The sequence below is a fragment of the Malurus melanocephalus genome, unplaced genomic scaffold, assembly GCF_030028575.1.
Source record: "Malurus melanocephalus ecotype Western Australia unplaced genomic scaffold, MMel_1.1 scaffold_181, whole genome shotgun sequence".
NCBI classification, from domain to species: Eukaryota; Metazoa; Chordata; class Aves; order Passeriformes; family Maluridae; genus Malurus; species Malurus melanocephalus.
In genome coordinates, this window is record NW_026623413.1 from 1,368,146 (window position 1) to 1,393,593 (window position 25,448).

Genomic DNA, 25,448 nt, shown 5'->3' on the forward strand with positions numbered 1-25,448 from the left:
TTCAAGGAAAAGAATCTGGAACCAACCCCAGACAAAAGCATCAATTACAAAAGTTTATTTTAAGAAAGTATCCAAAATAATTGCATTTTAAACCTCGGTGCATTTGGCAACAGATCAGGCCTTGTAACAAAGTTTCTTTAAAGTGGAAACTGGCCACTAGCTGAACACTTAAATAGGAGGTTGGTTTGGACATGTATTTAAATACACATTTAAAATAGCTTTTTTAAAAACAAACCGACCTCTATCAACCTCWTACTCACTTGTACAAAACCTTCATAGAGCAGGCCCTGCAGCAGCTGTTTGGGAGTGGTGGCAAAGGCCTTTTCAGACAAGGCTCACCCAGTGAGGTAGGAGAACTCTTCAGAGGGCACCTGAGGGCCCCTGTTCAAGCTGTGGATGTGCTTTGGGCTCTTCTTTTAAAGAGAAGCCACTTTTCAAGTAACATTTTTATCTGAAACCATTACAAAAGGACACTTTTGTACCAGGCTGGTGTGGAACCAGCTGTAACAGAGGTTCAGCCTCAGGGCTGAACAGCTTAACCAGGAAAGTTCCTGGAAGASCAGGCATGGCAACAGTTTATGCAGCAGTAACTCATGTCCCAGGAGAGCTCCCAGCAGCTCTCACCCAGACTGTTCTGCATGACACACAAACCTAAACCAGAACAGACAGCAGCCACAGGAATGCTGTCACTGCCAAGGGACAGCACGCTCTGTGAAGCCACAGGTCCCTCAGCCTTGCAGGCGTTTGTGTCTCAGGGAGTTGGAACCGGCCTGGAGCCACCTCTCACCTGTGGCCTTCACCGGGAGACTCCGTGGGAGCTGGAATGCAGCACTGGTGATCCCAGAGTACTCCCTGGGCTGCTGGGGACCTCAGCCAGGCCTGGCACAGGAGCCTGGGGAAAACAGAAACTCTGAGCAATGACAGCTTTCAGGTACCAGAGACATTTGCAACTTAGTGAAAAATGAGAGCATGCTGGATTTTAAGCATAAAACAAGGTGAAAAAACCCCAAACCACGCTGAGGAAAGCTCAGCTTTTTCAAAGGCATTAACCACTGCCTGAGTAGGGGTAGGGTGTGATCAGCACCTTCAAAAAGCCCTGCCCAGCCTCAGAGAGGGACAGCTCATGGCTGTAAACAACTAACAGGGAGAGAAAAACCATGAAACCCCCCCACATCAGAACTCTGGTCCCCAGCAGAACATTACCTGGGCTTTTGTTACATTCAAAGAACTGTGCAGAGATGCCAGGCTGGGGCTGCTGGGCAGGTAGGGTGACTCTGAAGCCGAGCTGCTGACCAGGSTGTCCAGCAGCTGGAGGCGGCGCTGGAGGCTGTGCAGGCTCCCGGCTGTCTGCTGCTTGCCCCGGAYCAGCACCTCGGCCTGCTTGGCCAGGCAGCGCCGCAGCCGCGCCTGCAACACAACACAGCAGGGCTGCTACAGCAGCAGGGCACTGCCAGCACCCCAGAAAGGAAAACCTTCCATCCTGTAGGGCTGAGTCTCATCCCACAGGCAGGGGAAAGGGGTTTGGGAGTTATTTTAAATAAGCTCCATTTGAATGGCCACGTTCTAACTCAACCTGGACCACAAAGGGATCATGGGTGCTCCTGAATTCCTTTCTCATGTTGCTGATATACCACAGGATGGCATAAAGGAGGGCAKCTTGTTGGAATAGTCCAACATCCAAATAAATGCTAATTAAAATTACYCTTGCTACAGCCAGGTTTTCAGTGTTCCCACCCAAAGCTCCTCTCTGGTCATTACAGAGTGRATTGGCCTGAGCTGGAGGAGGATCCCCACTCCCCCAGGTTGTTTAGATCATGTTTAGAAGGGGCCCAAAGGATGTGAGGGGACAGATGGGGCACCTTCAGCCGGTCCTCGTGCTGCTGCAGCTTCTCCTGGAGCGCCTCTCCCCTCCACTGCTCATCCTTTGGGAAACAAAGGCACAATCAGCCAGAGGAACCAGCACAGCACTGGGAGCAGCTGCTTGGCCAAAGCATCTTACCAGTAACAAGACTCTGGAAATACTGAACTTGTCTTCCAAAGAGAGGAGCTGTCTGTCAGCAGCAGTGAAGGAATTATCCCACTCAAAATGCAGACTTCCCTCAGGAAAAGCTTCCGAATCTTCCAACGGGTCTAGAGAAGATGAGCTTGGAGAATTAAACCCCATYTTAATTTCGTTTTCAACCTCCAGGTTAAGCAATGTTGCTGCACTCTCCATTTCCCTCTGTCTCTCTTCCATGTCTTGGGCTTTAACCTGCAGCACAGAACAATTGCATTGCAAACATCAGTCCTGAGGGCTTTTCCTGCACAAGTGAACCAGGCTGTTCTGGAAATGGCTCCATTTGGACCATGGTAGCCAGCAGTCACAAAGCTCTGGTTCCAACATTAACTCTGCCAGGGAAGCCTCTCAGATGGGAACAGGAAATTCCAATTACCAGGACACAACTTGTTATCTAAACCYGCCACACTCTGGCCTTGCAGGCCTTTCCCAAATGTTTTCCAGTTGCCAACAACATTCTTCTCTGTTTTTAAAGGGCTTCAAAACAATCGATAAAGGATTTATTGAAGGACTGGAAGGAGTCCTTCAGACAAGGTTAAATCTTTAGATTTAACATGAGTATCAAAAGCAGAAAAAGCCAGCCCAGGCTGGCACTGGCAAGTTGTTCATTGCCCACTGAGTAGCTCTGAATGTGGCTAACACCTTGTGACTTGCATAAATTACACCTCTAGGTGTGTTTTAAACTGTGATACAATAGGAGGAAGAGATTCAAAAGCACACAAAATGAACATGCCTGGAAGCCAAGAAGCCTCAGCTCCCTGGATTTGGCACCCAGCTKTACCTGGCTCTGGGGGTCCTGATGGGTCTGGCCCAGGTCCTCCACGAGCTGCTTGGCCTGTGGGCAGTTACTGTGCTCAGTCACGGCTCTGTCACTTTGCAAATTGGCATCTCCATGCTTGTGCTCCTAGAAAAATGCAGAAAGATGCTTTTTAGTGGGAGGATCCACTACAGAACATGAGCTGAGAGATCCCCCAATTTCTTCAAGGAAGAAACAGAATTGAACAGGGGTAACTCAGGTGTTGAGCAGCACTAAATTGCAGAAGATGGTTGCCTCAAGTCTGGTCAGGAAGCTGATGCATTGCTTTGTTCCTCCAATGACAAAACTGGGTGTTCCATCATTTTGCTGTTTAAAATAACCCAAATCCCCAAACTTGCTCCCCTCAGCCAGGACTTACCTGCAGTTTGCTTTCAAGCTCCATCCTTTGCATTTTCTGTTTTTCTCTCAGATCCAAGATTTGTTTTTCTGCTTCTCTCCTCTCTGATACTATCTGACCTTGGAGTTGCTTTAGCTCAGACTTGGAGACTTGCAGTTCATTCTGAAGACACTCTATTTCTCTTTCTTTTTGTAGCAACTGTATTTCTTTTTCTGAAAGCTGATGTTCTGTAATGAACATTAAAAAAAAAAATCCTGATTAGCAACAACTTCAGTATCTTGTCCCGCTTCATACACAGCAGATGTTTTCCAAACACCAAGAACCCAAGCAAGATAAACACAAATATTTTGGTGCCATTAGTCTGAGCCCCCAGAGATGGTGACAAGTTATTTGTGCAATGCCTCTTACTGCTTTTTCTGATGGTTTCTTCAAGAGCTGCACATTGGGACTCCTTCTCTTCCAGCTTCCCAAGGTTCTGTTCAGCCAGCCTGACTTTTGCTATTGCCTGCTCCAGTTTTTTGTGTTGATCTGTTAGCTCCTTTTCCAGCAGGATTTTCTGATCCTTCACTTTAGCTGTACATTCTTCCAGTCTTTTTTCTTCATGCTCTGAGTTTTGTTTGAGGCGACGAAGAACCTGCCAAAAACCCCCACTCTGAGTGTGAACCAGCACCAACTCAAGGAGAACAAAACCATCACTAAGAGACATTAGAAAAGTAAAACAGCATAAACTGGAAAGAACAGCAGTCTAGCAGTCCCTACTGACAGAAAATGTTCATTTTTCTTGCCTCTCTCATTTTCAGAACAGCTCCCTCCATTTTTCTTTAGGGTAACACTCTGCTGAAACTCCTCACCCAACCCAAGTTAACTGGGCCAAACCAGTCAGTGCTTCTGTGATTATTTGTAAACTCACACCTCAAACTTTGTGGCCTGAATTATTTTTAAGGTCAGGAGGAAGTGAGACAAGTCAGGGGCTTCATTACCACTTCCTGTTGGGTGAGTTCTGTTTCCTTCTCTTCAATCTTTTTCCGGAGCTGCTGCAATTGGTTCTCCCTCCTCTTGTGCCTCTCCTGGCATTCCTTTCGTTTCCTTACACAYTCTCGGATCTCTTCCTTCAGGGCTGCCTGCTTTCTGAGCAGCTCCTCCTGCTGTTTTGAGCTGTTTTCCAAATCCTGCAATGGAAAACAGAAGCACGTGGCAGCAGGAGCTGGAGAGAGGAACCAGCCCAAAAGGTTTGTGTTTGAGAGAGCAGAACTGTCACTGTCACTGTCACACTCAGGGTTCCTTCCAGTCAAACCAGCCACGGAGTGAATTAACACACACAGAGCCAGAATGTGCTGGTTATTTGGATGGTTATTTTAAAAATATCTTTTTAAAACCCAATAAATCCACTCCACACTCAGCAAAAAAGAAATAAAGCAGCCCCTACTCCTCAGCCCTGCAGGGCTCTGATGCTGAGCTGCTGTGCCCACATGAACAGGTCAGATTTTTTTTCACTAAAACCAACCTGTTTCATCAGTTGAAGCTGCTGCCTTGAGCCATTCAGTTCTCCTTTCAGTGTTTCCAGTTCTTCTTTTTTCCCTAGAAAAGAATTTGGTGACAAGAGATTTTCATCAGCAGTTTGAAATACCAGCACACAGAAATTTTCTCTTTTTATAAATGAAGAGTGAACAACAGAAACACAGTTACTAAAATTTCCACCTTTTCAACGTGTAAAATTCTTTCTGCCTATGGACATCTGAGCACGCTGCACATTTAATATCACATAGTTCAGTCACAAAGTGTCTTTTAATAGAACTTCCCTTAAAATGTTTTACAGCTTAAACCCAAAAATGGATCTTTACCTTGAAGATCCTCCTGGACAGCAACAATCTCTGCATTCAGTGATTTCTTCTGCTTTTTCAGTAGCTCCACCTCCCTCTGCAGGTTCTTAGCATTCAATTCCAGTTTTTCCTTGTTGGACAGTGCAGTTCTGCTGCTGTCTTCAGCAGCAGTTAAGTCTCTGTAAAAAGAGAATCATATTCTTGGTTTGCTGGAAATCCTTGGTGAAGATTTTAAAAATGTCACTAAAACCCTCTCAGCCCAAGGGGGTGATGGCACCAGCAGGCAGAGCAAGACAAATGTCTTGTTCCAGGATGCCACACTTCAATTTTCCTAACATTTCTTGTGGTATTACCAGAATATAAAAAATGCTATTGATTCACCAGCTCCTTTCCTGAACATTTTTAAGTCTGCTGTAGAGAGGCTGAAAGCAAAAACCCCACAGAACATAAGAACTGCATATTCTGTATCATTGGGCACCTCCAAGTTAGAGTTGCATTTTGAACTACAACAGACATTCAGAGCACTTCCCAACCCTTTTGATCTTTGTAGGAAAAAGACATTTCCTCCACCTTTTGGCTTGTGACAACTTCTTCTCCAAATTCCTGGAATCTTCTTCCAGCTTCTCCTTCTCKTTGGTCAGAGCCTCGATTTTGCTTTGCAGAGTTCTCATTTCAGAGCCCAGGAGTTCATTTTCCTCATGGTTTTTCTGGAGGAGCTGTTCCTGCCAATCCACTTCCCCTTGCTGACACTGAAATAACTTCTGAATATTCTCCAGTTTTAATTTCTCCTAGGAAAAGCAGGCACTGTGAGAAATCCATTGATATGGTCCAGATGTAGAACAAGGATTGACATCCTCAGCTGCAGCCAGAGTAATGTGARTGCATTTAATGGAGGAAGGTGACCACGTTAAGGTGGCAATAGAAGGGCACCAAGTACTTTGGGGACTTTTTTAATGCTAGAGAAGATCATCCAGATGAGTTAAACTCTCTTCCAGACTCACTCTTTGMAAGTGAGGACTAAGAATCCAGATAAGAAGACTCTGGAAGCTCTAAAAAAACCAGCATCCATCATTCTACAGCCACAGAAGAGCTTCTGTGCTTCCTCTCCCTCACAAACACCAAAAAATCCCATTATTTTAAAGGGCCTAAGCAGACTTAGGACTTTTGTGTGATAAGCTGAAATCAGATTAGAAACTGATAGATTTAAAAGCATCAGGACTGTTACCCAAAGCTTAAGAGAACCACAGCTCTTCCAGCTACAGAAGAAATTCTTACCTCCACAACTGCAACCTGAGTCTTTTCCAGCTCATTGACCTTCTGGTCATGTTGTAGTTTCAAACCTTCCAGTTCATTCTTTTCAAGCTCCAGCATTTCCAGCACATGTTTCAGTTCTAGTGAGGTGAAATAAATAGGAGATTATTAGATTAGGATGAGGATGAACCCAGTGAGCACAAACCCCAGGAAATCCAGGCACATACCCATCTTATGCTTGGTGACCTGTCCAAGTATTCCTTGCAGATTTTCCTCCTCTTTTCTAATATCCTTCTTTAGGACCAAAAGCTGTGCTTTTTTCTCATTCATCTGGGCATCCAGGTCTTTCTTCTCAACACTAAGCTCTCCCAGAAGTACTTTTATTTCCTGTGAGAATGTGTTACAAGGAATACCATTATTAGCGAAAGTTTTCTTTTAAACAGAAGTTCTAAGTATTTATAAAATCTGGTTTAACAAACAAAAAATACAGAATATTTAGGTTAAAGTCTTGCTTGTTGATGATTTGGAGTAGTAATTCTGCAAAGATTTTGATCTCCAAGTCTCTCTCATTCAAGTGAATAACCGGGCTTATAACAAAATCAGACCAGAAGCCCTCACAAAAGAAAATCCACCACAAAATGTAATTAGTCCTGATACTTTGTTTTGATTTCAAAAGGGAAATACAAATCCTTTCTGTGCAAATGGGGATGGGGACAGACTGAGGCAGCTCTGTTGTGTTTTACACACACTGATCACACTGATCTCCTTCAGCAGCTGCTCCTCTCAGCAACAGGAAGTCATTCAGAGATTTATATTTAATGTAATTTAGTTCTCAAGGGACCAATTCTGTAAGAATTACTAGAACTGGGGAGTTCTTATTTGTGCATCTGGACCAAGCTTTTCATCACACAGAACCATAAACTTGCATGGTTTATTTCTCATAGGGCATAAAAAGCAAAACTGATTTTATGGAAAGCTCCTGGAATGTTTTCAATCCTTCAATTCTTTTGCTATAATGATTTGAAAACTCATTTGGAAAACGTACCCTTATTTGGCAAAGTTTTTCATGTGCTTCAGTCTCTCCATCTCGAAGAGCTTCTTGGAGGTGACCTTTCTTTTGGGAAAGGCAGTCCTCAAGGCCACGGAGCTCTTCTGTTCTCTGATTTATCTGTTGCTCCAGGAACAAGAGCTCTTGCTGCTGAGCAGAAATCTACAGTGCACAAGTTTAACAGAACAATCAGTGGMAGCTTTTGTTTTTGTAGCTAAACACACACATGAACAAGAGTATCTGAGAGACTCRGAACATAAGCATGAGATAAAGGTCAATTCCAACAAAAGGGATAGCCCAGGGTTAGGCCAAGCCTTACCTGATCTTTCAGTGTTTCCAGTTCAGTTTTCCTGCCCTGAACAAGGTTTTCTGCTTCTCTGATGATTTCGAGATGCTGGGCCTCATTACCTTCTGCAAGTTGAATATCTCCTTGGAGCTTCTGAAGACTGAGAGTGAGGATAAAAACAGGAGTCAGAAGAAGGGAAAATATCTTAGGCAGTGACTTATGGGAGGAGGTCACATTTGATTTAATACAGTTTATGCTGTTAAAAGTACTCACCTGTCAGTGAGCATTTCTATCTTCTGGTTTAATGACTGCAACTCAGAGTCTTTTGCAGCCACCATTTTGTTGATTTCCTTCAAAATGCCTTCTTGCTCCCTCTTGTGCTGTTCCAAACTCCTCGTATCTGTCTGTAATAACCTAAAAGAGCATTTACGCCTTTTCATGTTAACCTTTTAACCCTCCCTCTCCAAAAGCAAAAGAATCCAGTTCATCTCCTCACCCTGTGTGACACAAACCCACAAGAGCACTCAGTGTACCTGAGCTGCTGAGCTGTTTTCACAAGTTTTGTTGCTGTTTCCTGAGCTCTCTGCTCCAGCTCCTCTGCCTCCATTTCAGTGCAGGACAAACGGTGTTTGGCACGATTGTACTTCTCAAGAGTCTCTTTAGTCTGCAGCAAAAATCAAAGATGGACACGATACATTCCATCCATGTGAAAATAAACTGCCCAGAGAAACAAAACAACCCTCAAATCTTTCTGCCTTCAGTCTGGGCTTTACTCACCTTGCCCCGGGTGCTCTCGAGTTCCACCTGAGCCTCTGTGAGGAGCCTGTCAGCCTCTCTGAGCTCTGCTCTGCGTTTCAGCAGAGTTTTCTCTGCACATTCAATCTCCTCTGCAACATCTTCCTGCTGCTGCAGGGACCTTTCCAGCTGCAGCTCTGMGAGGAGGCTGTCGGTGTAGCCGTCAATAAAGTCCCTAAGAGGTAAGCATAAAAAAAACATGGAATTAAAATACAAAAATGCCACAGGCCTGGAGCCCCTTGAAGTTCTAGAATTGTAAATGAGTCAAAAAGCTGATTTTAGCTGGGAGAAGTTTGAGGTATTTTCACATGCTTCCCTTCAGTGCAGTCCACCCAATATTCCCACCTGCGTGTGCTCCGTTTCGGAGCTGCTCGGCGCAGCTCTGCCACTTCACGTTCCAGCTCCTCTCTTTCATGCTCAAGTTCCTCAATATTTTCATGCAATCTTTCAACCTCTTTTTTGTATTTGTGCTCAGCTGCCTCTGAGCATTTCTCTTTATACTTCTGAGACTTTAAATAGCACACAGTGTCTTCCAGCCTTGAGATTTCACTCTCCTGCATACAGGGAACAGAACAGAATCRGGATCTATTTTCTGTTTGATGCCTCCTGACACTCAGGAGCAGCTACAGAAGGCAAAGACAGTAACCAGACCCTTCCTAGCAGGGATWTTTTTCTAACCCATTTGTCAGTCAGTTCCCAAGGGTCCCAGCTGCAGCTGCAGCTCTGGTCCTTACCAGATCCTGATGTTCAGGCACATTGCAGTGGAGCACTCCCAGGGGAACGAGTGGCACCGTGASGTTTGCAGGCAGAGGGCCATAAAGAGTCTGGGATCCCACAGGAGGTGGCCCATGGAAAATGGATCCAGGAGCAACTGGACTCGTGGTGGCTGCTGCAGGAGGAGGGGCATAAACCCCCATTCCCTGAGGTGCAGGGGCCCCATCTGGAAGGGCTGTGTAAATAACTGTGCCTGGGGGTGGGGCAAAGGGAGAGGCTTCAGGAACAGGAGATCCTGCCTTCCCTGCATCATCTTCTTTTACTCTTCTATCTATAAAAAAATCAAAGCCAAACACATTATGGTTAATATTACTTTCAGCACAGATAGTCTTCAAATGCACATTTAAAATTCTACTTAATTGACAAAAATGTAATAAACATTGGTTAAACTAAGTTACTCAACAGTAACAAGCACTTCTATTCAGTCACGCCCATCAAAAATACTCTCTGTGAACTCTAAGCAAGCCCATCTTCAGTCTGCTCCTAAACACTCTGAGACTGCCTTACCTTTGCCAGAATTTGATTTGTACAGCCTATTTCTGACTGGTGAATAAACCCAATATCCTTGGCTGGGCAAGTCTTCCCTCTCACAGGGCCTGTCCTGATCACCCCCTCTCGTGGCTGAGGATGTGCCACAGCACCTCAAACACACTCCAGAGTCCTTGGTGCTGTTGGAAGCAGGAGTTGAAGCCTAAAGAAAACATACAACATGTGTTAATCTAGAAATGACAAATCACATCAAATAAAGGATTTGTTGTAGACATTCTAGGGATTTTTTAGGAACAGGCTACACATTCTTTGCTGTCACTCAGTTCTAAGCATGATGCTGCTTTAAAAGCACTAAATATATTTTAACAACATTGGTTTTAAATTCAGTACTGCCCATTGAACAGTTGTCTCCCAACGCAATGTATCCTGGATTCCTATAACCACAGTAATAGGCTTTACATTTGTTGGTGTTTTGTTTCAGTATTTCTCTTACACACCAGCAAATATTTGTTCTTAAGTTTCCCTCAATCCTAGTAAGTTTATAATGTGCTYCCCCCCTCAAAAGGCTTTCCACAAGGAAAATAAACCATCACAGAGTTTCCATTCCTGACCTGTGATGATGGCACATAATACCAGTATCCCTTTCTTTTCAGTGGCTCTGTGCTGGTGGTGTGATCATTCTGCTGTGAGAATGCATTTCTGTGGGCTGCAATKTCATCTTGTAAGGCCTCAATTTCATCTTTGTTACCTGGAAATRAATCACAATTTTATAGTCATAAAGCATAAATAAATATGGCATACAACTTTTCCCTTGTTGTTATCCAGTTAATCTGGAACTATATTTTTAAAAATTAATTGCTGGAGGAAACAAACTAAATGTATATACAGTGACAGATATAAACTAGCAAGTTTTAAGATTGTAGAAATAGAAATTCAGGTATCTGCTGCTCCTTTTCCTTATACAGATCTCTGACAATGTCCCAGAGCACAATCMGTGTTTTCTAAATAGCTGTAAAAAGCACAAACTGATGAAAATTGACACATATCCTATATAAATCTGTGCAGAAGGATATTCTCAACACTTTATTCTCCAGATTCTTRGCTCAAACAGTGAGAAATGGGGAAAAATAATCTTGTGTCTCTGTGCAAGAAATGGAGAGAAGAGAGAAATTACCTGTCCCAAAATGATCCAATAACCATTTCAAACGGTCAATCTCTGCTTTTTGTTGCTCCATAGCCTCATTTAATTTATTAATTTCGAACTTCTGTGTGTTTGATGCAACAGCTTTTTCACCAGTTTTCTCCATTTCATGCAGAACCTATTTGAAACAGAATTTTAAATCAGAAAAAGCTCCCACTCAATGCCACAAAGCTGTTATTCCTATTCCTTCACATGACTGAGGTTCAGCCACGGCCAGAGAGGTGTTTAAGTGAACAGGTGATGGTTTTCTTTAAAACTCAGCTACTCCAGGCAGTGAACTCTTCATTTTGTTCTTGGGCAGATATCAGGGGAAGGAAGAATATTGTGATCTGAGAAAACCTGAGGGGAAAAGGGCAGGGCAAGAACATCTAAACATGACATTTTCAGAAACTCACTGATATTTTATCATATAACACAGAGCAAACAACCTACTTGCTCTTCCTTCTCCTTCAGGAGTTGTTGTAGCAATTCTATTTCTGCTTCTGCTCTAGCMAGAGCTTGGGAAGCTCGAGCTGCCTCATCACAGAACCCTTGGGCTTCCTCAATCTCCTGRAATTGAGATTTTCATTTGAGTTTTAGTTTGCAGGAACATATCTCAGGCTTGAGATGTGTCATTGTGAAAAGCTGACCATTGAGAAGCATCAGCACCTAACTGTTCTGGCACTCTAGATCTAATCTGTAAAATACCGTTTCTCCTTCAACTTTACAGTATTTTTACAGAGCAGATGTTATTTTGTAGCCAGAAGTGCTTCCCAGTTTGAAAAAGTGTTTTCAGTTTGTGTAAGCACAAACTTCCAGYCYTCTMTTTTGCTTTYCTGTCCTACAGAAYAATGTATTATCTACTGTTTGCCTTTCAGTTAATAAGAGATTTAAAATCCTCTCCCTGCCCTCCCTCCCACAGCAGAAACACCTGTCCATGCCCCAATTTTCTCATTCACACTGTATTTCAAACTCCACCCAAAGCAAGAGCTCCTGTGCAGCAGCACAGAAGAAAGCTCTGAAGCTCATTTCAAAGACACCAGGACTGCTCCCACTASAGAGGCATTAACAAGCAATTAATTAATGAATTCTCCATGATTTACCTCAGCTCTCTCCTGGTTGATGGTGAGCACAGTGTCCTSCAGAGCCCTGAGCTGGTTTGCAGCRAGGGACAGCTCRGTGGTYGCCAGYTTGTCTGAGGTGACAACTGCTCTCTGCAGCTGCTTCAGCTCCTTACCCAGACTCGCCATKTGCATTTGTGCCCTGGCATCTTCTATTTTTTTCTGAAAGCAGGAAAATAGTAAATTTTAAAAATTTTAAGTCTTTCATCCATGCTGCTTTTCTCTTGGTATGACATTGCCCTCACCCATTCTTACCCTTTTCTCTAAATTCTCCAGCTGGGCAAGAATGGCCTCTTTTTCTTCATCYACCTCCTGGAGCTGCTGGTCAGCCAGGCCCTGAATCTCTTCCATGCTCTTTATTTTTTCATGCAAATGYTGAATTTCATTCTGTAACTGATGGACCTTGTTCTTATTTTGCCTGTTTTCAGCTTTAACCTACAAGTGAAATAAGTTAGAATCAGTAACCAGAAAAAAAAATCCCAATCAAAAGGCACTCTGTTTTAATGATTTAATGAAACAAACCTCTGGGAAATTCAGTTACCAGCATACTTTGCATCAAAACAGAAAGGAAAGGTAACCACTTTGCCACTGTAACTGTAACATTTGAAGAGAGTGCCTCAGTTATTTTGTTAATGATATGCATAGTGATCTTTCAGGAAGGTTCATAACTAGTGATAATTAAATTCTTTGTTGCCTCTGAGACAGATCACTGGCTAAATTCCAATTCAACAAATAATCAGAAAAATTATTAATCAAAAATAAAATGAGACTCCACTATTACATGAAGGACAGAGCATAGCAAAGCTTCATCAAATGAAACTTGATCCTATAGCTGCAATTTATGTTTTTTACACTAAACTGAAATTGTCTTGCTTTTGTTGTTTGATACRTGCCTGTCTGTATTTCTCCTGTAGCTCTTCCAGTTTTTCCTGCTGGGATGCCATTGCTTCCTGCAATTGGCTCTGTCCAGCCCATGCTTTCTCTTTTTCTCTCCGAGCATCAGCAAGGATGTCATTGAATTCTTTCTGCAGACTTGCAAAGCTTTTCCCTAAAACATCAGCTGAATCTGGACACCTGAAAGAGAAACAAYCCAGGTTCCAAGACAGAAAACGGATTTTAAATTGTGATAGCAGATATTGAAATAATGAATGAAAAATAGTGCAAGTTGAAGGCATGCTGTGCAATTAATTCAGGTTAGGTTGGAAAAGAGTTTTATGATCATCAAATCCAGCCATTCCCCCAGGACTGCCAAGGCCACCAYTAACCCATATCCCTAAGTGCACATTTAAGTATTTTTTAAATCCCTCCAGTGCTGGTGACTTCACCACTGCCCTGAGCAGTGTTCCAWWGCTTGGCAAYGCTTTCAGTGAGGAAAATTTCCCAGATATYCAATCTGAACCTYCCATGGTACAAYYTGAGGCCATTTCCTCTTGTCCTGTCCCTTTCACATGCAMAAATCTCATAGTTTGTACTTTTATTTTACTCACTTGATCTCTCCATCTCCTGTCTGAAGCTTTTGCCTGAATTCATTTATACATGCCATGACATCCTCAGGATGAATTAAGTTCCCAACTGCATGGTTGAGCTGATTCTGGAGATCTTTAAGCTGTTGTTTTAGGAAATTATTGTCTCCCTAGAGAAAGAAAAGACAAAATCCACACAAATGTAAGTAAACTAATCCACAAGTAAGAAAAGCTAGAGTTTTTAATACGAGAAACACTTCACCTGCAGTTGTTTGAACTGCAAAAGGAGCTTGTAATTTTGTTGCTCCTTCTCCTCTGCCAGTTGTGCTTTGGTCTGAGCATTCTCTAACAGTTGTCTCTCTTTTTCAAGTTCATCTTGTAGGGCTGACAGCTCCATCTATAAAATCAGAAAACCTCCAGATTAATATCCCCACTCCCAACCCCAACCTGTCACCCAAATACACAACAGATGCATTTCTTAAAACGGTAACAATRTGACAGCACCTAAAAAAGATCCTAGAAAACAACCCCAAGCAAACCATCTGGACCTTGCTTGAAAACAAAATTATAAATCCCAGTGAACTGATCCCATCTTCTGTGGGGGGCACAGCTAAATCAGCAATTGTTGGTAATTTAATGTTGGAGATGAGGTGTMCTGAGCTAGATAACATTAAATTTCTGCTTTTACCTGGCTGAGTTGTTTCAGTCTTTCAAATTCTTCTTTTTGCTGCTTGGCTTCAGCATCCCTCTCTCTTAACTGGGCTTCCAGCTCAGCCTCATAGGTGCTGACCTTCTCCTGGGCATCTCGAAGGGACTCATTTATTTCTCTTTGCTCCTGGAGTGCATTCTCCAGCATTGCAATTTCCTGGAATTTTAGATCCATTTTAGAAAGATGTACATTGGGAGGGTCAGAATTTCTTCAGAGCACATTGCCTCACTGCCCTTTGAACTCTGTTGGAACGTGAAGGTGGTGACATTTCTACCTGCAGGTCAATGATGACACTCTGACTGTCCAAAATCCACACTCAGGTTAGAAAGATGGAGCTGGAAGTGATACACAATAGCCCCAGGAAYTCAGATTTTTATAAAACTCCTCACTCACTATAAAACTGTTTGTACCCAGACAGCTCCCTCAGTCCCTGTGCTAACACACACCCTTGGCCAGTGTCAGAGGTTCCACTGATGCCATTCCCCACAGTGTAACCTGCAAATCCATTTCTAGTGATGTGTGAAAGGTAAAACCTACATTTCTGAGGCATCTCCCATAAAGCATATATTCACTGAATGTCTCGTGCAACTGGTTTTAAAGGCCAGATTCTGTTCTTGAGGTGTGTTACCCTATCAAAAATTATTTTGTCTGAGGAACTGTGCTTCCCTAGTCTCAATCTGATCACCAGTTTATTTTTTTCAAATTTACTCATTGACACTTGAATTTAGGAAATGATATTAGGCTTTACTTTTCTCATATTTTCTGCATCCATGGCAACMACTTCCAGGTTGKTTTTTTCCTCCTCCAGATCTGCCAATCTTCCCAGCAAAGATTCTTTTTCCTTCTGTAACTTCTYACACTCCTCATTGGCCTGTTTTGCCTGATACTTCACACTTTGCAGGTATTCCTGTAATCCAGTGATTATACTTTCCAAATCCCTTTTCAGTGCTTCATTTGTTGCTATTTGACCTGCAGAAATGCARAATGAATCTGAGGTAGCTAAGAAGTCACATTTATTTACAAAACAAACCAAWCTGCCTTTCTTCATCTTGTTTAAACCGTTTGCTATTGGAGTAAGTAATAACAAATACCTAGAATTCAAGCAGAAAAAAACTGGTTTTAAGGTTAGGATTCCCAATATTATTGTATTAACCTGACCACTGAGAGAGTCAAAATGAAAATGCAGCTCTTTGTGCATTCCTGCATCATTTAAGCAAAGATAAATCAAAGTGAATCCTCAGTTCATTTGTCACATTGTCTTAAATAAAAGAAATCCTTGAAGACAAAAATTAAAGTTTACCATCAGTGAGCTGCTGCTCCAAGTCCTTGATTTCCTCAGTTTCCTTTGCAATCCTGGAGAGCATCTCATCCAGGCGACTCTCCAGCTGCTGGCAATGTTTGTTCATTATATCAAGGTGCTGCTCTTTACTTGCTTTTTGAGCTTTCATGTGAGCCTGTCAAGTAACAGTTTGAAAGGTAAAGCAGGACATCAATACAGATTTAAAAAAATCGAATCAGGATTTTGTCTCAGTTCTGCAGTRTCTCACCATCAGCAAGAAAAGCCACAAGCTCAGCACTATTGTGGTGCTTTGGGGTTTGTTACTTGTTATTTTTCCTCACTCCTGCCCCACAAAGGACCCCAGATAAGCACAATCTGTGACTAACAGCATTGTTTGGAGGCTCCCCCCTGCCCAGGGTGAATAAAGCCTGCATTTATAAATTATTACTCATGGCTACTATCTTTCTTCTAGCCTTTACATTTTGTTCTACCACTTCCTCTCTCAGTCAAGAACAAACATGATTTCTCCCAGAACCTTTAAWCCTGTCATCCTGCATTGCCTCCACAGCAGATGATGCTTTAGAACATGTCAGGTCAGCACTTGAAGGAAAATACTGAACAGTAGTTAGGCAAACTTTACAGTTACTAAGTAAATATTGTTAAGTAAATCTTATTTTATTAAAATATTTCTGCGAGATACATCACACAGCTCACACAGACTTTGGCCAGGACTTCATGCATTTAGTATGAATTAGCTGATTGTTTCAGCTGTTTACTGGTTATCAACAGAATAAAGTGTTGTTTCTCACTGGTATGAAATTGCTCAGAAACAAACCAAATGCCAGAAACTTTGGAAAATGAAGAATTATACTGTCATGATTATCTGCATGTTTTTGTACTACTCAAAAAGAAGTTAACTGAGCTAGCAGAAGAAAATTTAAACATGAGTTCTCAGAAAAAAGAACACCTACAAAGTTGCTTCCATAACAAAAGTAAATGGATAAAACCAAAGCTTTTTGTATTTTTAACGGATTAAACCGGAAGTTAACTTAAACAYCCCTATCAGCACAGTTCAACTTGTCACCTTGCTAAACACAAACTGCCATGCAGCTTTCAGAAAGGAAATTTCAACAAGTAAAACCCAAACCGAGCTGCCACCGCTGAGCCATTTTGCTGCAGCTGCTGAATAGCACCAAAAATGCAGCTTGAAAAAGAAACAAAAAGCCACAGGTCCCCGAACACTTACAGCTTTGCCTTTGTCTTTTCTTCCTGAGACAGCACTTGCAGCACGCCCCACCCCTGAGCGGGAATTCATTTGAATAAAGCACCGGGAGTTTCAGGACGGACAGGAATTGAGCGGAGACTCCATGGGGTCTGGGGCGGGGGCTGGAGCCGCGCCTTAGCTCCGTTCCCAGCCCGTTCCCAGCCCCGTTCCCGGCCCCGTTCCCAGCCTCTTCCCAGCCCGTTCCCGGCCGTTGGCCCGCACGGCGTTTCCTGTGTTGTGATTCGAAGCGAGGGGCGGCCGCGGGAAGGGCCGGGCTCGCTCCTGCCCCGGGCCCGGCCATCCCCTGGGAGCTTTCCGCTCGGCCCTTCTGCCACCCAAAGCTYAATAACACAAAAGAGCTTTTTAAAAAGTGTTTGAGTGCTCTGCTGGAAACGGAGCGATGCATAAAAATTCTWTCATTGCTTACTTTAAAGCATCCAGCTGGCCTGAAAAACTTTCATTTAGAGATACAAGCTTTTTCCAAGCACTATTAGTAATTCAGTTTCGGTTTAGTTCAATTTCTGTAAGTTTTTCTGTATGTTTTCTGTACCTGAACACAGTTAATAACTCAGAAAAAGTCCTGCATCCCTGGAGATCATAAAGTCAGGTAGAAGCTCAAGCTTTCCTTGGCACCCCAGCCCTGTGAGATGTGACCTCTGATTCTCTCAGGACTGACAGGATTGTATGTGACAGCAGAGAAAGGCCATCAATCCCCACCAAACCGGCTGGACAAGCACTGCCAGACACAGACCTTAAAAATCTTTAAGGCCAGACTCCACAAAAAGATGCATGAAGGATTTCTTGCACAGAAATTGTCTCCAAGGCTCTGCACAGCATGTTTGTGCAAAGCATAAAGATTTYGTTCTTAACATGCAGTACAGCAAMTGCTGGGAAAATGAGTTGTTCAAGTGTTTTACCAAAGCAGGTTGGTTTGGAGGGATTGTTTTTAACTGTGAAGAGTTGATTTTACATTACAAGTTAATGATTTTGATAAATAGCAAAAGAATATCTAACTCATGAAACAGCCACAAGTGAATGGTCACCTGTAAAAGCTGCCTTTACTCCACTCCTCAGTGCATGAATACATTAAAACTTCAGATTCTGGGTTTACTTACATGTCTTGGATCCTCAGGATTTACACAACCAAGAGAACTCTGCAAGTCTTCAAGCTCTTTCTGATTTTTCCCCATTTCTCTTTTCTGTTTCTCTATTTGTTTTTCCAGTTCCAAGGTTTCCTTGCGTAGCTCCTGTAGGATTTGTAACCTTTCACTCAATTGCTGTTCAATTGCTTCCTTGCTGGCCTGGGATATCTGGAGACAGCATTAGGAGGTTGAGTGAGTTGGAAATACACAGCTGATCAAGGACATATTTAACATCTAAATAAWGAAGATCCTGGTCACTGATTTTTGGGCAAGTTTAAAAACCAAAAATAGCAATATTTAATGACAATTAAAGAAGTGGAARATGCTGTTTTAGTTTAATGCTGATAAATTCATTCTTGCTGCCAGTTCTGTAGCCACATTGCTTATCAGCTGCACAGGTTCTTCCCCAGGGTTTTGGGGAATGTCAGCAATAAATCAACAGCAACACATGGAACACKTTCAGATGCCATTAACTGCAGCTCTAAGAAGTGATTCATAAACAAGCTCTCTAAAACCTGTATGACTTTTCTGTTGCTTGACAAACAAATTAATGTCTGTACAGCTGCGTTTTTGTAAGAATGGGGAGAAAAGGTTGTATTTTCTTACATCAACACTGCTTCAAACACCTTCCCTTGCTATTCATGGWACAACTTACTTTTTTCTGAGCCAGAGCATCCTCCAGTTGTTGCAGTTCCCCTGTTACTTTCAACACTTGTTGCTCTGCATCTCCAATTTCACTYTGCAGTTCTTCTAATCTTCTTTGTGCTGCAGACAAAACAAACCAAAACCAAACCCACAAAATACATTATAATATTGTTTATAACACTGGTACACAGCTTCTGTGAACACAGCACAGCATTAACACAGTGATAATCACAGTTAATGCAGTCTGGCTCCTTAAAAACCATGTCTAAAGTCCTTTTAATGACTTTTACACGATTAAATTCATGCATGAAGTATGAAAACTGCCTAGAACTGTGTTTTCAATAACATGTAATGCTTTCATCCTGAGTTATTTAAAGTAACAGCTATAAACTGTAGGAGTTTTGACACAAAAATGCATCAAGTACAGCCACAGCACTTGCAGCCTCTGAAACAGTTTCTGTTCTTATGACCAACCTGTGTCAAAGCATGTAACCACTGGAATAACCCACATTGATATACATATTTTTATTTGGATAAAAATTAATGTTTTACCTGAATTGATCTTCTCTTCCTTTTCCTGCAGTATTTGATCTAGAGTTTGGAGATGCTCGGGTTTCTTACAGGAGTCAACATCCTCCTGCTGAATTTTTCCAACCTGCAGCTGCTGAGCTTTGTCAGTGATGTAGCCTTCCCTTATAAACATATTTCTTTTGTACCTGGCCTTACCAATGTAGGGGCTTTCACCAGGTACATTATCAAGTTCAACCTCCTGAAATGTAAGAAGCAATGTCTTTATCTCAGAACTATGGTTGCAATCAACTCGTAACATACATTTAACTCTTATCAAGCATAAAAAGGAAAACCAAATTGAAATCAGAAGAATTAGAAGAAAACAGATTATGCTTGGCTTTTTTGGCCTTGAATGTCACTATAAGGGAATTAAAACCAAGCAAAACCAGTTGGAACGTGACCAGTTTGTTGCAAATGTCTTTTGAAAAAGGAACTTTTYCTTAGTATAATAAATTTACTTAGATCATATTTAGTCTATTACATTGTTGCACTTAAATTTTACTCAGACATAACTTAATTGTAGTCAATGATTACCGATCCTTACGTCTCTTATGGATTTCATTCTGGAATTTTTGTTTGCAAGTATGACAGGGGCTGGGCCTTGAATAAAGCAGGATCTATTAAAGTATAGAAAAACTACAGTTTTTTATACCAAGGGAAACAACAATGAAAAGATCTGTGATTTTAAAATTATTACCTCTGAAGGAAAATAATTCAAGGGCTCAAATTTTGCATCGATCTTGTAAAAGGCCAGCTCCTGCTCCAGCTCATACTGCTTCTGGCAAGCCCGGGTGAGCTCCACTGTCTTCTGCTTCAGCTGAGAAACCACAAAACCCTGTGAGTGTCACTCACTGCAGTGTCACCATTGTCACACACATGGCAGCTCTACAGAGAGCAGGGCACAGCCATTAATGARGGAACAAAGCTCACATCACAATTTTGGATCAGGAATATCACAAAGGGGAATTTTATTACAAGGTACAATRGTGACTAAGAGGAGACAAAAGCCCCACAGTTAATAGAATACAAATGATCACATGAAAGGCCTTTTAACTTTATGTACATTGAAGTGACAAGTTTATTTTTAAACMTAAGTTGGGATAAAATAATAATTTGGGTATGATCCTTTAGCAAAATCTAGGCCAAATAACAAACATATTTACTGCTACTAGTGAGCATGAGAACTATTAACACGGTCTGTAAAAGAAGCAAAATCTCTCAATTCTCAAGTGTACAAAGTCTATATATTTAATTTTAGCATAACCATGTGCTAGATTGGTTTTGAGGTTATTTTTAAACAAAGGTCCATCATGTGATTTCTTTTTAAATCAACTTTTCACACTGAATACCTGAGGGAGAACATGCAGCACAATTCCAATAGACAGCAGAAAGCAGGACTAATGGAGGAARAGAAATAAAGCAGGAAAGGCTTAAAGARGGAATTAAAAAMCTGATAAATGTCATGCAAAAATTARCTGGTTTCAGAGAAAAGGGGAAAAATATCAAGAAAGTTGTATTTCAAACCACAGTGAATATGAAGTTTCACTGAGAAATTTCATTRTGATGTTGCTACTTCAGGGAACGTGCAAATACATCCTAGAAATAAAAACAACCAGGAGCACAGTGGGGCTACCTTGAGTGAGGAACAAAGGCTCTGCAGGAAGGGGACTGTGACAAACCCAGACACCAGCTAAAGGGAGACAGAAGTGAGCCAAGTTTGTCATCCAAAGGAYAAGAGTGGGTTCAAGCTGCTAAGTATTTGCTGCTACATCTCACTATGCTGAAAAGTACATTTTAGAAGKTGATTAGTGTGTGTGTTCAGAGAAGAAACAGATATAGATGTACCAGGTCCAGAGAGTCTGAAGGATAAAATTTTAGAGGATAAGGCTAAAAGATAAAATCCATATATTAAGTTTTGATCGGGTCATTCCAACCCAGCACTCCCAAATCAGGAGGACTTTTCTTGCATTTTATGGCTACCAAGACACTCAAACATGAGACTTTAGGATGATGTGGATAAAATACAAATAYACAGGTGCACATTACCCAAAATAATAATCAGGAGYTATTACTRATGTACAACTTGKGTGCACATCTTGKKYCYTWAAARAWWYCMWTTWTCTCCCTTATTGCAGCAGCACTTGGAAGTCTGACCATTGCAGGCATATTCAGTACAACAGTAATTTAGCAGCTTAACCTTTTACCAATTCACAAATTTTAAATAGAAATACATAAATAATTACTAGAAACAAAGAAGTTACTATAAATCACAAAAGTGATACTGAATGCTGTTCAATATACTTACTTCTTCCAGAGAAAGAATATTGAAGAACCATTGGTCAATAATCACAACAATTTTAAAAATAAGTCTCCAGCCTGTTGAACTCTCCCACTGACAACTCTGTGTCCAAAGACTTCCTTAGTGCCAATGATTACCTTACCAGTTCATTTTTGGTGCCCAGGTCCCTTTGTAGGTCTTCAAAGCTTTGTCTCTGCTGCAAAGCCTTTTCCATTAGTGATTTGTTGAGCTCATCCTGATGCTGAAGTTGCTCAAGCACTTTGGACTGGTTAAGTTTAAGGTTCTCCATCTCCTTTGCTGCGTTTTCCAATTCCCTTTCTAATTTTTCTATCTCTTCTGAAAAACAAAATCAGAGAAACATTCATATAGAAAAACCTTTTCCTTCCTAAATTTAAATGTTGTGTCATTCATTTCAGATTCAGCATATTATTACCTAAATTAAACCTTTCCAGAGCTTCTTGCCTGTCATGGTTTGTCACTGGCTGTCCATCCAAGTTTTCCAGTGCTCTCAGGTGGAATATGGTRTACAGGTAGTAGTGAGGCAGAATTGCAACTGGATTTTCAGCAAGGAACAGAGAGGTGAGATCTTGCAGAGGCTTTAGTTTAGCTATATCATGGAGCTAAATCAAAGAGAAACAAAACAATGATTTAGACATCCTTCCAAGAACAATTCAACCCCCATTTGAGAATTTCTGGTTATGCAGAATGTTTTATGTTACGTTTCTATTAAACGATCTAGCTTAATATTTATGCTAAAGAGTAATGTCTAAAAATCTAAAAATACACAGAACTATGACTAAAGTCACTTCCTAAAATCAAATTATTTCCTTTATAAAAAATGCCACTGCAAAGAGGATAAATGCAGTCAAGCTTTAGTTTGGAAATGTGAAGCCACTACGATCTGTGGGTGTGTAACCTCCCGAACACTTATGCTTTCCAAAACAACACAATACACAGGTTTGCATCTTTAATACCTGGCACAAAAGGAATCTTTCTGATAAATAACTTTATTAGGCTCCCAACTGCTGCATTTCAGAAAAGACTTTTGTGGAAAGACACTCAGCAATTACTCAGAGTAAGTCAACCAATGTAAATTCCCCAGCTGACTTCATGGAAAGGCTCTGAACAATGCCTGTTCCTAACTAGAGTCACTTACTGAGGACACTTTATTCCTTTTCAAACTAAGACTCCGCAGGGATCTCAGTTTCTTCCCAACCCACACAGGAATGTGCTCAATCTCATTCCCTGCCAGGTTCAGCTTTTGTAGGTTCTGCAGATGTTCTATGCCTTCAATTTTGCTGAAAATGAAAAGAAAAACATAATTTGTCATGAACCACAGCAAATTTAAAGTGAAACTGAAGATTATGAATAAACTAAACCAAAATCTGTCACAATTAATAACCAACAGATCAGCAAAACCATTATTTACTGCCATGTATAATTCAAATGAAATTACACCAGAGTTACTTACAAGTACTAAGTTAAGACCAWAAATCACAGCATTTTCTGTCATTGTAGCAAAACCCTCATTTTTGCATATCATCATTTTAATATTAACATTATGTTAATGTGTGGTAATTTAATTGAAGATACAAAATATCTTCTTTTTCTCTTGAGAACGTAACMGGACAAAGATGAATCAAAATAAAGTTTTTTAGGGGGAGGTATTTCCCCACACAAATGAAGGATCAACTGTAAACTGACAGCATGAAGAACTACATTTTTTGATGTTTTCTTTAAAACTTTAGAAGAAGCCATGCTAGGTTTTGGTCTACTTGAGCATTTTTTATGACTATGTGTGAACATTAAGTAAACTATGAGCATTATAACAAAGTACAGCAGAATGTGTGTTTGTGACTATTTTTTGAGTATATATGAACCACACATAAGCAAARTCTGAAAACAGAACAGCAGCTAAAAGCTACCATGCCCTTTTCAGTTCCTGTTGAGAGAGGAAGTTGTGTGAATGCAATGTGTAGAAACTCTGGGGTTTTACTCACTTCCCATTGTAARCGTCTCTACTGAAATGGCAGCTCCTCTGCTGCAAAGGCAGTTTCATAATAGTAAAGATCATAATTCATGGATAGAAAAATTGAAAGCAATTAAGAGTTTTGCTAGTGCATGAACCATTACCCTTCAACACTTTAAAACCACTCAAACAAGACACCAGGCTCTCCACAGAGTTCAAAAGAAATTTAGGGAGTTTTTGACCTGCCTGATCAAGCCTATTCAGGTTCCTCTCCTAAAAGAAAACTTATTCTATTACCTGTAATAACAAACAGTAAAAGTTTAATTATTTTTTAATGCATTTAATTGGGTTATTRCCCACTCTTCATTGTGGTATCTGGAAACCCACACTTCTGGCTTGGTTTCCAAGGAAAACAAATTAAACCACAACCATGGGATACCAACAGCACTTCCCAGAACTATTTATACTTCTACACCTCAGAGCTTGTTCCTTTAAAAAGATCTCAAAGCTTGTTAGTCTTGACATACAACTGGGAAATTCACCTCAAGTGTTCACTTGTGAGAGAATTCACTTGAACAGGAAAAGAAAATCAGTTTTATTGACGGTGGGCTCTCCAGACCCTTTGGTGTTTCCTCTTACCTGATTTTGTTGCCAGATAAGTTGAGCTCCCGCAGCTTCAGCAGTTTATCCAACTTCTCAATCTTCTCTATTTGGTTGTTACTAAGATTTAGTACCTCTAGCTTAGAGCACTTTTCCAAATTTTCTATGTACTAAAAAAAGAGAAAATGAACCCCTTAGCATTGCAGGGCCTGGGTTTTTTTAAAGAGAAAGTCGTGTTTCTATTTTAACARCCACCTATTCWTTAAAAATACCAAAACAAAAASAAAACAAACCMAAAACCAACCAAATCAGCACAATCTAAGAGCTAAAAAATTACATGAATTAATAGGTTTTAAACATCATTCTAATGAATCAAATCTTTTCTTTTGCTCAAGTGTCCATTACCTTTTTCTTTTAAACAGGAGTTGGTTACAGAACTAGGCTATTAAAATTAGAGTGCTTACATCCACTTAAAAAGAAACCTTAAAAAGAAATCAATGAAAATTAATTTTACACATGGTTCAATTTCCAGTTATTTCCAATAACTTACCTTAAATTTCTTGTCCCCATCCTTCGGGGAAGAAAGATTCAGTGAGGTTATAAAAGCCAAATTTTGCTGTTTTGACAGACTCTTTATAACGGGTTCAGTTATGTACTTAACTCCTGGGCTAACACCATTTTCACCTGAAATTAAACAGAAAACTACCTTTAGTAGTGGAACAATTGGTGATTTTTGTGTTAGTCTTTTTCTTTACACTGAACACTGGGAAAACATTGAAAATTATCCCCTCTAGCAGTACAGGAAGGAGTAAAAGTCTCATTATTTTCCCCAGCTTTCATTACTCCCATTTCTGCATTTGTGTACCAAAAAAAAACCATGAAAACAATTTTTTCAAACTTTTCAACAGATCACACATCTTAAATCATACAGTTCACACAACACTGGCTTTTAATGCTTGTGGTATCTACTTTGATACCAGTATTATTGATTGTACAATACCTTTYTGAAACTTCCAAGCAGATCCAACATTTTCTGCTGAAATATCCCGTTGTTGGGGCCTCTGCTCCATGCTTTTGTGAGCAGCTGGAGTTGTCTGTTGGCTAAGATGTGGAGATGTGGCACCAGAACTGACAGGTGACATTGGATGAGACGTCTGGGAAGCTGATGTCAGTGGTTTTCTACCTGAAGCTTTTCTTACAGAGCCTTTATTCATTGCCAAAAATACTGGATATCACATGGCAATATCTGCAATAACAGAAACAAATATCAGCCTGTGWTWAAAGCTAAATCCTAAAGGTTTGCAYGACAACAAARGTACTACAGAAGTRTTTTGTGCCAAAATCCACATTCATGCCAAAACTCCAGTGGGTGCCAGCTTCCAGTTTTCCTGGCATTGGGAAGAATGATTTCACCTTTTATACTCCCACCCTTCTAAAGCATAGCCCCAGGTCAACTCATCTTCCTCCTGTCCTGCAGCTTATGGTTTACACAGTCTGGCAGGTCTGGAGATACTCTCAGCTCAGAGCTGGCAGG

The 25,448-nt window shown here is 41.0% G+C and overlaps 1 protein-coding gene across 2 annotated transcripts in view; it reads right to left on the reverse strand.

Moving 5' to 3' along the window:
• Positions 1-34: 34 nt before the first annotated feature.
• The window catches only part of CNTRL (centriolin), a 26,406-nt gene continuing 992 nt past the window's right edge, over positions 35-25,448 (reverse strand). Inside the window, exons 2-43 of one of the 2 annotated variants that reach the window (XM_057372963.1) lie at positions 24,915-25,160; positions 24,465-24,598; positions 23,954-24,084; positions 22,502-22,643; positions 21,779-21,965; positions 21,488-21,681; positions 19,744-19,863; positions 19,029-19,245; positions 18,487-18,596; positions 17,805-17,999; positions 15,447-15,600; positions 14,895-15,115; positions 14,126-14,302; positions 13,700-13,834; positions 13,462-13,607; positions 12,868-13,048; positions 12,230-12,409; positions 11,957-12,136; positions 11,307-11,423; positions 10,848-10,992; positions 10,285-10,421; positions 9,692-9,875; positions 9,145-9,455; positions 8,756-8,964; positions 8,393-8,585; positions 8,149-8,279; positions 7,889-8,029; positions 7,649-7,775; positions 7,327-7,491; positions 6,509-6,668; positions 6,306-6,421; positions 5,601-5,818; positions 5,052-5,209; positions 4,715-4,788; positions 4,191-4,379; positions 3,619-3,844; positions 3,232-3,437; positions 2,838-2,960; positions 2,000-2,251; positions 1,860-1,922; positions 1,204-1,407; positions 35-892 (exon numbers count right to left, since the gene is read on the reverse strand). In XM_057372963.1, the coding sequence (XP_057228946.1) occupies positions 797-892; positions 1,204-1,407; positions 1,860-1,922; positions 2,000-2,251; positions 2,838-2,960; positions 3,232-3,437; positions 3,619-3,844; positions 4,191-4,379; positions 4,715-4,788; positions 5,052-5,209; positions 5,601-5,818; positions 6,306-6,421; positions 6,509-6,668; positions 7,327-7,491; positions 7,649-7,775; positions 7,889-8,029; positions 8,149-8,279; positions 8,393-8,585; positions 8,756-8,964; positions 9,145-9,455; positions 9,692-9,875; positions 10,285-10,421; positions 10,848-10,992; positions 11,307-11,423; positions 11,957-12,136; positions 12,230-12,409; positions 12,868-13,048; positions 13,462-13,607; positions 13,700-13,834; positions 14,126-14,302; positions 14,895-15,115; positions 15,447-15,600; positions 17,805-17,999; positions 18,487-18,596; positions 19,029-19,245; positions 19,744-19,863; positions 21,488-21,681; positions 21,779-21,965; positions 22,502-22,643; positions 23,954-24,084; positions 24,465-24,598; positions 24,915-25,128 (6,963 nt within the window). In that variant the 5' untranslated portion in view covers positions 25,129-25,160 and the 3' untranslated portion in view covers positions 35-796. Of the gene's footprint in view, positions 893-1,203; positions 1,408-1,859; positions 1,923-1,999; positions 2,252-2,837; positions 2,961-3,231; positions 3,438-3,618; positions 3,845-4,190; positions 4,380-4,714; positions 4,789-5,051; positions 5,210-5,600; positions 5,819-6,305; positions 6,422-6,508; positions 6,669-7,326; positions 7,492-7,648; positions 7,776-7,888; positions 8,030-8,148; positions 8,280-8,392; positions 8,586-8,755; positions 8,965-9,144; positions 9,456-9,691; positions 9,876-10,284; positions 10,422-10,847; positions 10,993-11,306; positions 11,424-11,956; positions 12,137-12,229; positions 12,410-12,867; positions 13,049-13,461; positions 13,608-13,699; positions 13,835-14,125; positions 14,303-14,894; positions 15,116-15,446; positions 15,601-16,671; positions 16,823-17,804; positions 18,000-18,486; positions 18,597-19,028; positions 19,246-19,743; positions 19,864-21,487; positions 21,682-21,778; positions 21,966-22,501; positions 22,644-23,953; positions 24,085-24,464; positions 24,599-24,914; positions 25,161-25,448 lie in introns of those variants that run through there. The other variant, XM_057372964.1, reaches the window with a different exon arrangement.